At 32.9% G+C, this 15,946-nt stretch overlaps 1 protein-coding gene across 15 annotated transcripts in view; it reads left to right on the top strand.

Moving 5' to 3' along the window:
* The window catches only part of LOC127710168 (cell division cycle and apoptosis regulator protein 1-like), a 65,047-nt gene extending 53,924 nt beyond the window's left edge, over positions 1 to 11,123 (top strand). For 3 of the 15 annotated variants that reach the window (XM_052215906.1, XM_052215905.1, XM_052215907.1), the window contains exons 17-25: positions 1,148 to 1,223; positions 1,975 to 2,180; positions 2,652 to 2,705; positions 2,907 to 2,960; positions 3,486 to 3,539; positions 3,649 to 3,702; positions 5,700 to 5,844; positions 6,690 to 6,899; positions 10,526 to 11,123. In XM_052215906.1, the coding sequence (XP_052071866.1) occupies positions 1,148 to 1,223; positions 1,975 to 2,180; positions 2,652 to 2,705; positions 2,907 to 2,960; positions 3,486 to 3,539; positions 3,649 to 3,702; positions 5,700 to 5,844; positions 6,690 to 6,899; positions 10,526 to 10,815 (1,143 nt within the window). In that variant the 3' untranslated portion in view covers positions 10,816 to 11,123. Of the gene's footprint in view, positions 1 to 1,147; positions 1,224 to 1,974; positions 2,181 to 2,381; positions 2,436 to 2,651; positions 2,706 to 2,906; positions 2,961 to 3,354; positions 3,432 to 3,485; positions 3,540 to 3,648; positions 3,703 to 5,699; positions 5,845 to 6,689; positions 6,900 to 10,525 lie in introns of all 15 variants that reach the window. The other 12 variants (XM_052215910.1, XM_052215908.1, XM_052215909.1 and 9 more) reach the window with 12 other exon arrangements.
* The last annotated feature ends 4,823 nt before the right edge of the window (positions 11,124 to 15,946 follow it).

Genomic DNA, 15,946 nt, shown 5'->3' on the forward strand with positions numbered 1-15,946 from the left:
TGTAGAGCAGATATTACATCTACCTGTCCCATCTCTCTCTCATAGAAGTTACAGTCTGCATGAAGTAGAGCGGATATTACATCTACCTGTCCCAACTAAGTTAAGTCTTTTTGTGCTGATGCGGCATAAAGCAATCATCAATCCATCTTTAAAAGTATACAAATTATAATGGACATCTGGTAATATCTGCAATAGCAAGAAATTTAACACCTGTATGTGAGCAACCATAGGCAGTCATTTTTTGTTGACATATTATTGTACCAGGCATGGGGTAATGCAAATTTGTAATTGTAATGCATGGTAATGCATTACATTTTTCCAAGTAATTGCATGTAATGTGTAATGCAGCAATTTGTGCATTACATGTAATTGTAATATAATGCATTACTTTAGCAAAAAGTTGTGTAATTTCATGCATTACATGGCATTACATGTCATTACTTTTTTCACATACTACATCTTTAACATATTGTTGGAGTTTTAACTAAACCAAATTTAAGATTTCTTGATTAATTAAGAATATGTTAATTTTAATTAAGGTTTATGTTTATTTTATAATTAGGGAAGTAATTCACAGTAATTAAATATTTCGTTTAAAATTTAAAGAAAAACAACAAAAAATATATTTATAAAAGTAAAGTCAACATTAAGTTAAAATAATTAAAAATTGTAAAAATCAAATTAAATAGACTTTTTACATGTATACTTATATTCAATTCATGGAACAGTTACTGCATATGCTAGAATCTTTTGTGACTTGTAGTTGTTTTTCAAAATGTTTAATTTTTCTATTCACTAATAAAATTTTCAAATGTAATGTGTAATTCAAGGCATTACTTTGCAAAAGTAATTGTAATATAATGCATTAGTTTGATAAATGCATGTAATTGTAATTGTAATATAACGCATGGTTTGGTCAAAGTAATTGTAATATAATGCATTACATTGCAATGTAATTCGCCCCATGCCTGTATTGTACTATGCTTGAACTTAGTTCTTTGATGTGTCAACTATATATTTGGATGAAAGGTTCAGACTTAAAAACTTACATCATACAATTGTGATTTTAAAAAAAATTGTCCATTTTTAGTAACCAACCTATTATGTAGGTCAAATTTATATTTTCATCATAATTTTATATTTTTAGGCTTATGTTGTCAAAAAGGAGGATGATAAAAGTGAGGAGAAGAAAGAGGAAGACGAAGAGGAATCTGATGATAAAAGTAAGGTCCAAGTTTGTACACAAAAAAATATTTAAAATTTGTAACTAAATAGTTCCAAACTTATACCAGAAAGTGAGGTCCCAGTACCGTAATGTAAGGTCCAAATTCTAGCATGAAAAAGATCCATGGTTATACCACAAAAAATGATTTAAATTTATTATTTTTTCCATATTTTATATCATAATGACTTGCTTTATACCACAAAAATGTGTCATTGATTCAGCAAGGCAAGAAAAACACCAGGTACAAGTTTAAACCACAAATGATGATGTAATGATTAAAGTAAAGCATTAGTTTATGTCGTAAAATAAGGTCTTTCGTGTGGAAAGATTTAACAAAATAAGATCAATCATCTTAAAAGATCACATTACATAAAATCCATGATTAAACCAGGGTTCAAGTTAATACCTTAAAATAAGAACCATATTACCTGATTTAAAAGTACTCACTAATATTGTACAACAAAATAATGTCCATTTTTTCTCATTAAGCAATTACATCTTTATTTGTGATAATAAAAGCAAAATTCCAAGTTTATAAACCATTAAGCATATGCCACAATATTTATGAAATCTGTGATGATAAAAGTAGGGTCTGATTTATACTTCAAGGTCTAACTTTATCCTACAAAGTAGAGCTACAGTAACATAACATATCAAGGCCTGTAGTGTCATCCATGATTACAAGGAATGTGCCTTACATTTTTATGTTAACAATGTTAATAATCAAATGTAAATATCTATTTTTGCAGAGAAGAAGAAAGACAAAAAGAAATATTTCACCAGGTTTCCTGCCCTGCTATTATCCTTTACTTACTTTGATCAGAACCACACTGGTTACTTGATTGACAAGGATGTGGAAGAGATAATTCATACTATAGGTCTACAGTTATCTAGAGCTCAGGTATGGATTAATGAAATCATTCACACTATAGGTCTACAGTTATCTAGAGCTCAGGTATGGATTAATGAAATCATTCATACTATAGGCCTACAGTTATCTAGAGCTCAGGTATGGATTAATGAAATCATTCACACTATGGGTCTACAGTAATCTAGAGCTCAGGTATGGATAAATGAAATCATTCACACTATAGGTCTACAGTTATCTAGAGCTCAGGTATGGATTAAAGAAATCATTCATACTATAGGTGCTCAGGTATGGATTAATGAAATCATTCATACTATAGGTCTACAGTTATCTAGAGCTCAGGTATGCATTAATGAAATCATTCATACTATAGGTCTGCAGTTATCTAGAGCTCAGGTATGCATTAATGAAATCATTCATACTATAGGCCTACAGTTATCTAGAGCTCAGGAATGCATTAATGAAATCATTCACACTATAGGTCTACAGTTATCTAGAGCTCAGGTATGGATTAATGAAATCATTCATACTATAGGCCTACAGTTATCTAGAGCTCAGGTATGGATTAATGAAATCATTCACACTATAGGTCTACAGTTATCTAGAGCTCAGGTATGGATTAAAGAAATCATTCATACTATAGGTGCTCAGGTATGGATTAATGAAATCATTCATACTATAGGTCTACAGTTATCTAGAGCTCAGGTATGCATTAATGAAATCATTCATACTATAGGTCTACAGTTATCTAGAGCTCAGGTATGCATTAATGAAATCATTCATACTATAGGCCTACAGTTATCTAGAGCTTAGGTATGCATTAATGAAATCATTCACACTATAGGTCTACAGTTATCTAGAGCTCAGGTATGGATTAATGAAATCATTCATACTATAGGCCTACAGTTATCTAGAGCTCAGGTATGGCTTAATGAAATCATTCACACTATGGGTCTACAGTTATCTAGAGCACAGGTATGGATTAATAAAATCATTCACACTATAGGTCTACAGTGATCTAGAGCTCAGGTATGGATTAATGAAATCATTCATACTATAGGTGCTCAGGTATGGATTAATGAAATCATTCATACTATAGGTCTACAGTTATCTAGAGCTCAGGTATGGATTAATGAAATCATTCATACTATAGGCCTACAGTTATCTAGAGCTCAGGTATGGATTAATGAAATCATTCACACTATGGGTCTACAGTTATCTAGAGCGCAGGTATGGATTAATAAAATCATTCATACTATAGGTCTACAGTTATCTAGAGCTCAGGTATGGATTAATGAAATCATTCACACTATAGGTCTACAGTTATCTAGAGCTCAGGTATGGATTAATGAAATCATTCATACTATAGGTCTACAGTTATCTTGAGCTCAGGTATGGATTAATGAAATCATTCACACTATAGGTCTACAGTTATCTAGAGCTCAGGTATGCATTAATGAAATCATTCACACTTTAAGGTCTACAGTTATCTTGAGCTCGGGTATGGATTAATGAAATCATTCACACTAAAGGTCAACAGTTATCTAGAGCTCAGGTATGGATTAATGAAATCATTCACACTATAGGTCTACAGTTATCTAGAGCTCAGGTATGGATTAATGAAATCATTCACACTAAAGGTCTACAGTTATCTAGAGCTCAGGTATGGATTAATGAAATCATTCACACTATAGGTCTACAGTTATCTAGAGCTCAGGTATGTATTAATGAAATCATTCACACTATAGGTCTACAGTTATCTTGAGCTCAGGTATGGATTAATGAAATCATTCATTCTATAGGTCTACATGTACAGTGATCTAGAGCTCAGGTATGGATTAATGAAATCATTCATACTATAGGTCTACAGTTATCTAGAGCTCAGGTATGCATTAATGAAATCTACAGTTTCTAGAGCTGACGAAAAAGTTCTAAAATCTGTTCTACACCTTGATATTTTAAAATATAAATAAAAGGAGATATAGGGTATCCTCGTATTATGGGTTTTCGTGCTATTTAGAACGCATTGTGACGTCACAATTTCCAGTGAAAAAGCATGTATAGTATGATTTCATATGACGTACAAAACATATGATCTGACCATATACCTTAAAGATTCAGCAACTCAACAACACAAAATAATTAGAAAAGACATTTAAAGACCAACATATGGTCAACAACAATAGGCAAGTGGATATGCATGACAATGACTTGTGTGTAAGTCTATGGATCTTTCTGAAATTGTACTACAAGGTTCCATATCACAAAAGGAAAGCTAGAATTGAGTTTGGGGGTAATTGCCCAAAACGTTTAGGAATAAGGGGCCAAAAAGGGGCCAAAAATAAGCATTTTTCTAGTTTCCAGACAATAACTTGTGTTCAAGTGTATGGATCTCTCTGAAATTGTACTGCAAGGTTCCATATCACAAAGGGAATGCTTGGATTGATTTTGGGGGTAATTGCCTCAAAATTTTAGGAATTAGGGTCCAAAAAAGGGGCAAAAAACAAGCATTTTTCTAGTTTCATGACAATAACTTGTGTGTAAGTCTATGGATCTTTCTGAAATTGTACTACTAGGTTCCATATCACAAAGGGAAAGCTGGAATTGAGTTTGGGGGTAATTGCCCAAAAATATCAGAATAAGGGGCCAAAAGGGGGCAAAACATAAGCATTTTTCTAGTTTCCAGACAATAACTTGTGTTCAAGTGTATGGATCTCTCTGAAATTATACTGAAAGGTTCCATACCACAAAGGAAAGGCTGGGATTGATTTTGGGGGTAATTGCCTCAAAATTTTAGAAATAGGGGCCAAAAAGGGGGAAAAAACAAGCATTTTTCTTGTTTCAGGACAATAACTTGTGTGTAAGTGTATGGATCTTTATGAAATTGTACTACAAGGTGCCATATCACGAAGGGAAAGCTGGGTTTGAGCTTGGGGGTAATTGCCCTAAATGTTTAGGAATATGGGGCCAAAAAGGGGCCAAAAAACAAGCATTTTTCTAGTTTCCAGACAATAACTTGTGTTCAAGTGTATGGATCTCCATGAAATTGTACTGCAAGGTACCATACCACAAAGGGAAGGCTGGGATTGAGTTTGGGGGTGATGAATCATAAGGGGGTTCAAAAAATTTTGGGGGGGGGGGGGATTTTTCCCCCCCCCTTTTTTTTCTTTAAAATTTTCCATTTTAAATTGGTTATTTCTGATTTATATATAAAAGCAAATAATAATGATATGGTTTGAATAGGTAAATTAAAAAATTTTAAGTTCTTTGACCACATTCATTCTGTGTCAGAAACCTATGCTGTGTCAAATATTTAATCACAATCCAAATTCAGTGCTGTATCAAGCTTGAATGTTGTGTCCATACTTGCCCCAACTGTTCAGGGTTCGACCTCTGCGGTCGTATCAAGCTGCGCCCAGCGTAGCATTTTATTTATTATCTTAAGACTAGAGAGTTTTTAAAAACTCAGCTTAATGTAATGATCTATTATCATTAAAGAGAAGAAGTCGATCATTTAATATATGAACATGTCATTATTTTAATAGTGAAAAGTTATTTGAAATAGCAAAAATATGACTTAATGTTGTGTGTTTCCATATCCAACAGGTGAAGAAGTTAGCACAGAAATCTGTATCTCGAGATTCCATACACTATAGAAAGATGACAGATAAACCTCTACCAGGTCAGGTGGTTGACAAGGAGGAGGAGTCTAAGGAAATCAAAATTATAGATACAGAAACATTGGCACTAGGTAGGTCTAGATTTAGAGAACTTCAATAGTCCATTTGCCAATTCCGTAATTGACCCTTAAATTGAAGGTCTATTTTTTTAGTTGCTTCCCTTACGACGGACATAAATTTTCATTAGCAATGAAGAGCTAGCGGAAATACCAAAGTTATCTGTGTAATGTGTGTAATCTTGAAGTTTTTCAAAGGTTTGCATTCCATTTAATCTGTTGTTAAGCTAAAAATTTTGATATCAGTAGTTATTGTTTATTAATTTTTTTTAAAAACCTATATATCTCTTTCAAGTTATCATGCTTCGATGGGCAGCAGCCAATTTTGTTTGGTATAGAACCAGTCTCTATTGTCAAAGGGAAACAATCAGTGTTAAAAGTGTGTAATAACGGAATGAAATCAGTAATTGGCAAATAGAGTATTTAGGGTAATGATTCAAAGAAGGAAAATTAACATTACAGAAGCTTCAGGTCGATTAAAATTAATACTGGGAGAAGTTTGCTTAGGTCAATACAATTAAATGTTCATTTACTGTTTAATGTTGCAAGACTCTTTGCTTTAGGTTAAATGAAAACAAAATGTGTTCCTGATGGCAGAGAATCCCTTTTTTTGTTGCAGACCCTATACTTTTGTCCGCTAATTTTGTAAATTTTAAAGTCATATACAAATTTAAAAGAAAAAAAAAAATGAAATTTTCCAATTTTCTGGATTAGGTACAGTGCATGGCAAGTTATCATTTTATCAGAATTATAGTTCAGGAAAATTTTAGATACACTAGGATTAGTATGCATTCTATAGTTCCTCAGATTTTCTACATTTACAAGATAACCAGATAATGTATTTCTTACCATCTTTTCAGGCAATGCTGAATATGATCCTGATTACAAAGATTCCAAGTCTTCTTATAGTAACAGAACTCCAAAAAAGGGGGAGGATGAAGTACTGACAGGAATGATCAACTATAAAGGATCAGTCTTGGACATAGAGAGTTTGTTAGACAGATTAGGGAAAAGTGAGAAAACAAGGCTGGACATGGAAAAAGAAATGCAGAAATTATCAAAAGACAGAGGTAGGAACAATGTACCTTGTACTAGTACACAAAAATAAAACATATACACGAGGGGCTGGATGAGGTTTACAAAATAGAGAATAAAGCAGTGGCGGATCCAGGGGGGTGTTCCAGGGGGTTCGAACCCCCCTTTTTTTTTGACGATCAATGCTTTTGAATGGGGAAATATGGTTGGAACCCTCCCTTTTTAAAAATGGCTGGATCCACCCCAGTAAAGGGCCAAAAGTGCAGAATAAAAGATAAAAAATTTGAATAATTTAGCAAAATAGGCCAAAAAAAAAAAGAATAGAGAATAATCAGTCAGAGATATAAGTCTATAGGGTTATTAAAGAAAATATCATGCATGTGTTATTGTGGACTAAAAAATCCAAAAACTGTGATAACATATGTTATGTTACATGTTTCAAAGGGGCAATACACATCCTTTGTTTTGTTAAAATATATACAAGTTCTATTGATATTATTATTGTCTTAATGTATACTAAACTTTAGAAAGATATAACAGTTCATAGTTTGCCAATCATTCATAGTACACCTATGTTATTACAGAAAAAATATGCCTGTAATAACTTCTCTACATCACTTTAAAGCCTTTGCTCAGACATATATCATGCATAATCACAATATATTTAAATTTATTGTATGAAATAATGATCAGAGCATGTAATGAGGTTCTGCGCAAGCATCCAAGTAATTCCCAAGTGTCTCATATAATAAGTTACATGCCTGTAATAACTAAGCCTTGTTATTACAGCTAATTTTATCACTTAAAAGCCTTGTCTCATTGATTTATCATGGTTGATAAAAAAATGTATTAATGTAATTGGAAAATTAGTTATCAAAGCTATGTATTAAGTTACTGCACAAAGTTTCAAGAATTCCCAAGTGCCCACTAAAAATTAAAATATTTATGATCTATTTAACAAATAACAAACATATGTTACTACAGATTAAAGTATCTGTAAGAACACATGTATGATATTTTCTCTAATAACCCTATGGAGTTATAGCCCTGACTGATAATGGGGGATGAAATATAAAGTATAAAAATAGTGGACAAAAAAGATAAAGAATAGAGAAAAATGGTCTAAAATTTAAAGAATATAGAACTAGAGGATCTCCCACCCAGACACTTATACATTTAGTGGTTTCACTAAAATATCTGGCAGGAATAAATTAACTTATATGGTAGAATATACACAAATATGAAAAAATTGGTCACCAATTTGACTTTCAAATAGTCAAGCCTCAAGCATCACTGAAAAAAAACATAATTTTTGTCAATATTCACATTGGGTGTAGTAAAATTTGTACTGTTCATGTAATTGTTAGCAGTCTTGAGTCATTGGGTTTTACTATGACAGACATTGAGAGGTTTATGCAGACATATTCTTTCCTAAATAATGCTTTAGTAACAGAAATTACTGCACATTAACACAAGTGAACAGTATAGCTGATGTTTTATTTTTATATGCCCGTTTACAGGACATATTATGGTATACCTTTGACCGTCTGTTCGTCCGTCTGTTTGTCCGTCCGTCGTCAACATGTCGGACATTAAAATTCAAAAACGCTTTAACCAATATGCATGAAACGTTGGTGAATTGTTTATATCTATTGACGCGAGCTCCTTTGGTTTTTATAAATTTCAGATTTACCATTTCCTAGTTTTGGGGTTTTATTCATTAAACTAGAGGCTCTCAAGAGCCTGTGTCGCTCACCTGTATTTACTGATGCTTTGGAAATCATGTAAAATAAGGTTAAAATCATAATTAATAGTATTAGATATTAGATATTATAATGATATCTAAGATAATAACAAAAAACTGCAAAATTTTTGTAAAATTACTAACTCAGGGGCAGCAACCCAACAACGGGTTGTCGGATTCGTCTGAAAATTTCAGGGCAGATAAATCTAAATCTGATGAACATTTTTGCCACCTGTCAGATTTGCTCTAAATGCTTTAGTTTCAGAGATATAAACCAAAAACTGCATTTTACCCCTATGTTCTATTTTTAACCAAGTCGGCCATGATGGTTGGAAGGCGGGGTCATCGGACAAATTTTTTAAACTAGATACCCTAATAATGATTATGGCCAAGTATGGTTAAATTTGTCTCAGTAGTTTCAGAGAAGAAGATTTTTGTAAAAGATTACAACTAGAGGCTCTAAAGAGCCTGTGTCGCTCACCTTGGTCTATGTGCATATTAAACAAAGGACACAGATGGATTCATGACAAAATTGTGTTTTGGTGATGGTGATGTGTTTGTAGATCTTACTTTACTGAACATTCTTGCTGCTTACAATTATCTCTATCTATAATGAACTTGGCCCAGTAGTTACAGTGGAAAATATTTTGTAAAAATTTCAGGGCAGATAGATCTTGACCGGATGAACAATTTTACCCCATGTCAGATTTGCTCTAAATGCTTTGGTTTCAGAGATATAAGCCAAAATCTACATTTTACCCCTATGTTCTATTTTTAGCCATGGCGGCCAACTTGGTTGGTTGGCCGGGTCACGGGACACATTTTTTAAACTAGATACCCCAATGATGATTGTGGCCAAGTTTGGTTAAATTTGGCCAAGTAGTTTCAGAGGAGAAGATTTTTGTAAAAGTTAACGGACGACGGATGACGGACGCCGGACGCCAAGTGATGAGAAAAGCTCACTTGGCCCTTTGGGCCAGGTGAGCTAAAAAGGGGGGATTTTCCAGTTTTCGGACAATAACTCAAAAAATTTCACCAATTTGCATGAAACTTTTGTGAATTGTTCATATCTATTGACCTGAACTCCATTTCGTTTTTTTATAAATTTCGGATTTACCGTTTCCGAGTTTTGGGGTTTTATTCATTAAAAAAGGGGGGATTTTCCAGTTTTCAGACAATAACTCAAAAACAATTTCACCAATTTGCAAGAAACTTTGGTGATTAGTTTATTTCTATCGACATGAGCTCCCTTTTGATTTTTATACATTTCAGACTATACGTTTCTGATTTATGGGGTTTTATTCATTACAAAAAGGGGGATTTTCCAGTTTTCTGACAATAACTTTTTATGAAACTTTGGTAAATTGTTTATATCTATTTTTGTAAGATCCTTTTGATTTTTATAAATTTTCGATTTTATGTTTCCGAGTTATAAGATTTTATTTGTTTATAGTCTGACAACAGATTTACTAAGTATTGCGCAACAGCACAGTGTATTGCACTTTATTCAGAAACCTATAATATATCAAATATTTAATTACAATCCAAACTCAGATCTGTATCAAGCTTGAATATTGTGTCCATTTTTGCCCCAACTGTTCAGGGTTGGACCTCTGCGGGCGTATCCAGCTGTGCTCAGGGAAGCAGTTTTTATTTACTGCTTCTTTCATTCCGTCATGCAGAGTTCATTTGTCCTTGGATCTCATTATCATGGATCACTGATAATGTTAAGTTTATGAGATGCCAGTTGTAAAACCTTCACATTGAAGACTTTCAATGTATAATACAATCATTATCAGTATAGCAAGTGAGACATTTCAGTATGTTTAATCTTGTTTCTTACAGTGACACTGTCAGAGGGTATTTAGATTCAATTCTTTTATATTGCTTAGAATATCACTTAGTTTTGATTTTCAGATACAATCAAGACAAATTTAGAAACGAAAGAAGAATCCGGCCAAAAGTTGAAAGAGGAACTGAAACAAGTTAAACAAAAACTATCTGATCAGGAAAAGCTAACCAACTTCTCAGAGTCAGCGAGCAAGAAGTACATATCTGCTCTAATGTTATCAAAGGATCATCTAACTACCATGCTGGACACAGTTTCTGCAGCATTGGACGAGAAAGATATCAAGAAAGAAGATATACTGAAAAAGGATGAAGAAAAAATTACAATTAAAAAAGAAAAAGTAGAAAATGGGGACTGAATATGTTGTGCGAATTTTATAACATTGTTGAATATTGTTGAATGATGCTGTTACGTTTTTGTTCAGGTGTTACTTGTACATTGATTGATGCTAAAATACATGCAATAAAATGTGAGATTGACATGTGGAAATAAGAATAGTCCTGAACACACCCACAAAAATTGAAATATTGATAGACAATGTTTTTGTTAATCATGATGATACTGCTTATTCAGATATTTCATGTACCATGAATCTAGAAATTAATTTGGTGCAAGTGCAGTCATTGTGAAAAAGTCAATAAAAACAATAAATAAAAGTAAAATTGGTGTCTTTCCTTGTTCTGTATTGTCTGAAATCTGTAAGCTGGAAAACAATGTTCTCTTGAAAAACTACTCTACCAGTTGGCACAATTCTTAATATTTGCATGAATAAAAGGAGATTTGGTGTATATGTGAATGAAACGGCAATCCAACAACAAAGAAAAACAAAAAGTCATTAAATGGGCAACACATGGTCTTTTAACAATAGACAGGTGATTATATAGCAATAGACAGGTGATTATATAACAATAGACAGGTGATTATATAGCAATAGACAGGTGATTATATAGCAATAGACAGGTGATTATATAACAATATACAGGTGATTATATAACAATAGACAGGTGATTATATAGCCAAGCTCTTAATTATCCCCATGTAAAAAAAGAACAAATTTACACAGACTATAGAAAAATTAGATATCTCAAAAAGTGAACAAATTAACACAGACTAGAAAAATTAGATATCTCAAAAAGTGAACAAATTAACACAGACTAGAAAAATTAGATGTCTCAAAAAGTGAACAAATTAACACAGATTATAGAATAGTTAGATATCTCAAAAAGTGAACAAATTAACACAGACTAGAAAAATTAGATATCTCAAAAAGTGAACAAATTAACACAGACTATAGAATAGTTAGATATCTCAAAAAGTGAACAAATTAACACAGACTAGAAAAATTAGATATCTCAAAAAGTGAACAAATTAACACAGACTATAAAATAGTTAGATATCTCAAAAAGCAAACTCCAAAACTCAGTATTTTAAAATGGTCAGTTTTGCACAGTTTCTACTTCTTAGGATCATTGTAAATGCTTTATTTCACATACAAATAGCAGATAAATACCTCATCACTAAGGCCTTTTGGTCTTCTATGTTTAACAGAACTGAAAAGATGCCTTTCCATCCAAAATGTTATGTTATACAGTAACCTAAGTAAAGTTTAGAAAGGGTCCAACAAGAAATTGATATATAAAAGGAGAAAAGGTATTTACAGACAGATGGATAGAGAAGCAGATCAAAATCCTAATACTCTGAGTTTGCTCAAGTTGACAGACCAATAAGTTTTACACAATAAATTGTTAGAATTGACAGTAGTAGGTTTTCATTTACAGTCTCTTTGTTTTCGTATATTGGTATGATGTTGGCGTCGTCGTCGTCATCGTAGTTGTCCGAAGACACATTGGTTTTCCCACAATAACTTTAGTTTAAGTGAATGGATCTCTATGAAATTTTACCATAAGGTTCAATACCACAAAAGGAAGGTTGGGATTTGAATTTGGGGGTTATGGTACCAACAGTTAAGGAATTAGGGGCCAAAAAGGGGCCAAAAATAAGCATTTTTGTCGAGCCTTCGACTTTTGTCGAAAAAGCGATACATAGCAATCCTACATTCCGTTGGCGTCAGCGGTGGTGGTGTCCACAAATATTCAGTCTGTGGTTAAAGTTTTTGAAATTTTAATAACTTTCTTAAACTATCCTGGATTTCTACCAAACTTGGACAGAAGCTTGTTTATGATCATAAGATAATATTCAAAAGTAAATTTTGTAAAAAAAAAATTTTTTTTTTTCAGTATTTTACTTATAAATGGACTTAGTTTTTCTGCCAGGAAACATTACATTCACTCTGTGGTTAAAGTTTTTGAAATTTTAATAACTTTCTTAAACTATATTGGATTTCTACCAAACTTGGAAAGAAGCTTGTTTATGATCATAAGTATCCAGAAGTAAATTTTGTAAACAAAAAATTCCATTTTTTCTGTATTTTACTTATAAGTGGACTTTTTTTGCCAGTTAACATTACATTCACTCTGTGGTTAAAGTTTTTATGCCCCCGCCGTAGCGGTGGGGGCATTAAGTTTTACCCTTGTCCGTCTGTACGTACGTACGTACGTACGTCCGTCCGTCCGTACGTCCCAAAATTGGTTTCCGTTCTCTAACTTGAGTTTGCCTCAACCAAATGTTATGAAACTTATACACAATGCTTATTTTCACAAAACACAGATCAAGTTTGAATTTTGGTGGCGTCACTTTAACCGTTCTAGAGTTATGCCCCTTTATAAATGGAAAAATTGCAAAATTTTTAGGTTCCGTTCTCTAACTTAAGTTTGCCTCAACCAAATGTTATGAAACTTATACACAAGGCTTATTACCTACAAAACACAGATCAAGTATGAATTTTGGTGGCGTCACTTTAACCGTTCTAGAGTTATGCCCCTTTATAAATGGAAAAATTGCAAAATTTTTAGTTTCCGTCCTCTAACTTAAGTTTGCTTCAACCAAATGTTATGAAACTTATACACAAGGCTTATTACCACAAAACACAGATCAAGTATGAATTTTGGTGGCGTCACTTTAACCGTTCTAGAGTTATGCCCCTTTATAAATGGAAAAATTGCAAAATTTTTAGTTTCCGTTCTCTAACTTAAGTTTGCCTCAACCAAATGTTATGAAACTTATACACAATGCTTATTACCACAAAACACAGATCAAGATTGAATTTTGGTGGCGTCACTTTAACAGTTCTAGAGTTATGCCCCTTTATAAATGGAAAAAATTGCAAAATTTTTATTTTCTTCTAAATATCAAGTTATTTTTAAAATTGGAGTTATCTTCCTTTGTCCATGATTATAGTTGAATCAACTACAATGAATGCTTTATACAATGCAATGTTTAATTTTGACTTCCACTGATAAAACACAGATCAAGTTGAATTTGGGTAGTGTCACTTTAACCATTATTGAGTTATGCCCCTTTATAAATAGAAAAGTAGCTGAATTTTTAGTTTCTGTTCTCTACTTAAGTTAGCCTCAACCAAATGTTATGAGACTTACACACAAAACTCAGATCAAGTTCAAATTTGGGTAGCGTCACTTTTACTGTTCTTCAGTTATGTCCCTTTATAACTATATGATATGCAAGCAGGGGCATCATCTGTGTCCACATGTGGACACTATCCACATTTATTTTAAAATTTTAACAACTTTCTTAAAGTATCCTGGATTTGTACCAAACTTGGACAGAAGCTTGTTTATCATTAAAAACTAGTATCTAGAAGGAAATTTTGTTAAAATTTTGTTCCATTTTTTCCGTATTTTACTTATAAATGGACTTAGTTTTTCTTCCAGTTAACATGCAGTTAAAGTTTTTAAAACATTTATTAGATTCATAAACTATCCTGGGTTTTTACCAAACTTAGACAGAAGCTACTTACAATCAAAAGATAGTATAGAGAGGAATATTTTCATTAATTATTTTCCTCATTTTTGTTGAGCCTGCGATTAACAGCAAAAGTAGGCGAGACACTGGGTTCTGCGGAACACTTACGAATTTTTGTAACTTCCAGACAATTACTTGTGTGTTAGTGTATGGATCTCTCTGACATTGTACCACAAGGTTCCATATCACAAAGGGAATGCTGGGATTGATTTTGGGGGTAATTGCCTCAAAAATTTAGGAATTAGGGGCCAAAAAAGGGGAAAAAACAAGCATTTTTATAGTTTCATAACAATAACTTGTGTGTAAGTGTATGGATCTTTCTAAAATTGTACTACAAGGTTCCATATCACACAGGGAAAGCTGGAATTGAGGTTGGGGGTAATTGCCACAAACATTTAGGAATAAGGGGCCACAAAAAAGCATTTTTCTAGTTTCCAGACAAAAACTTGTGTTCAAGTGTATGGATCTCTCTGAAATTGTACTGCAAGGTACCATACCACAAAGGGAAGGCTGGGATGGTATTTGGGGGTAATTGCCTCAAAATTTTAGGAATTAGGGGCCAAAAAGGGGCAAAAAACAAGCATTTTTCTAGTTTCAGGACAATATCTTGTGTGTAAGTGTATGGATCTTTATGAAATTGTACTACAAGGTTCCATATCACAAAAAGAAAGCTGGGTTTGAGTTTGGGGGAAATTGCCTGAAATGTTTAGGAATTTGGGGCCAAAAAGAGGCCAAAAAACAAGCATTTTTCTAGTTTCCAGACAATAACTTGTGTTCAAGTGTATGGATCTCTCTGAAATTGTACTGCAAGGTACCATACCACAAAGGGAAGGCTGGGATTGAGTTTGGGGGTGATGAATCATAAGGGTAATACAAAATTTGGGGGTGGGATTTTTTTTTCTATTTTAAGATTTTTATGATGTATTTTAATTGGTATTTATGGTTGCAAACTCCATTGGAAATTTGAATTGAGATTATGACCATATCTTGAGGGAAAAAAAAAAATTTGGAAAAAGGGGGGGGGGGGGGGGAGGTGAAAAAAAATTAGGGGGGGGGGTTAAAAAAGAAATTGTGGTGGCAATTTTTTTTTTCATTTCAGATTTCAGAAATTAAAAAGAAACTTTCTTCAAGTATTATTTTAACAAAATAAAATCAATACACAACAGCATAGTGTATTTCACTAAAGCAAAAAAAGGGGGGTATTTTTTTTTTTTTTGGGGGGGGGGGGGTTCTATTTCGCAACAGTATAGTGTATTGCACAAAAGCAAAAAATTTAATATAAATTCAAATCATATAACCAATTCTAAGTTCTTTGACTATAGTTATTTGGTGTCAGAAACCTATTAGGTGTCAAATATTTATTTACAATCCAAATTCAGACCTGTATCAAGCGCGAATATTGTGTCCATTTTTGCCCCAACTGTTCAAGGTTGGACCTCTGCGGTCGTATCCAGCTGCGCTCAGCGAAGCATTTTATTAATTTTGTCATTCTAGAACCATTAGATTTTGCATCTGAAAAAAAATGATCGGTGGTTAATTGTTGCTTGGATAATGACCAGTGGCAATAGCTAATGCAAAAATTCATTAAAAACTATGGACTTGCATAT

The sequence above is a fragment of the Mytilus californianus genome, unplaced genomic scaffold, assembly GCF_021869535.1.
Source record: "Mytilus californianus isolate M0D057914Y unplaced genomic scaffold, xbMytCali1.0.p SCAF_7, whole genome shotgun sequence".
Taxonomy (NCBI): domain Eukaryota; kingdom Metazoa; phylum Mollusca; class Bivalvia; order Mytilida; family Mytilidae; genus Mytilus; species Mytilus californianus.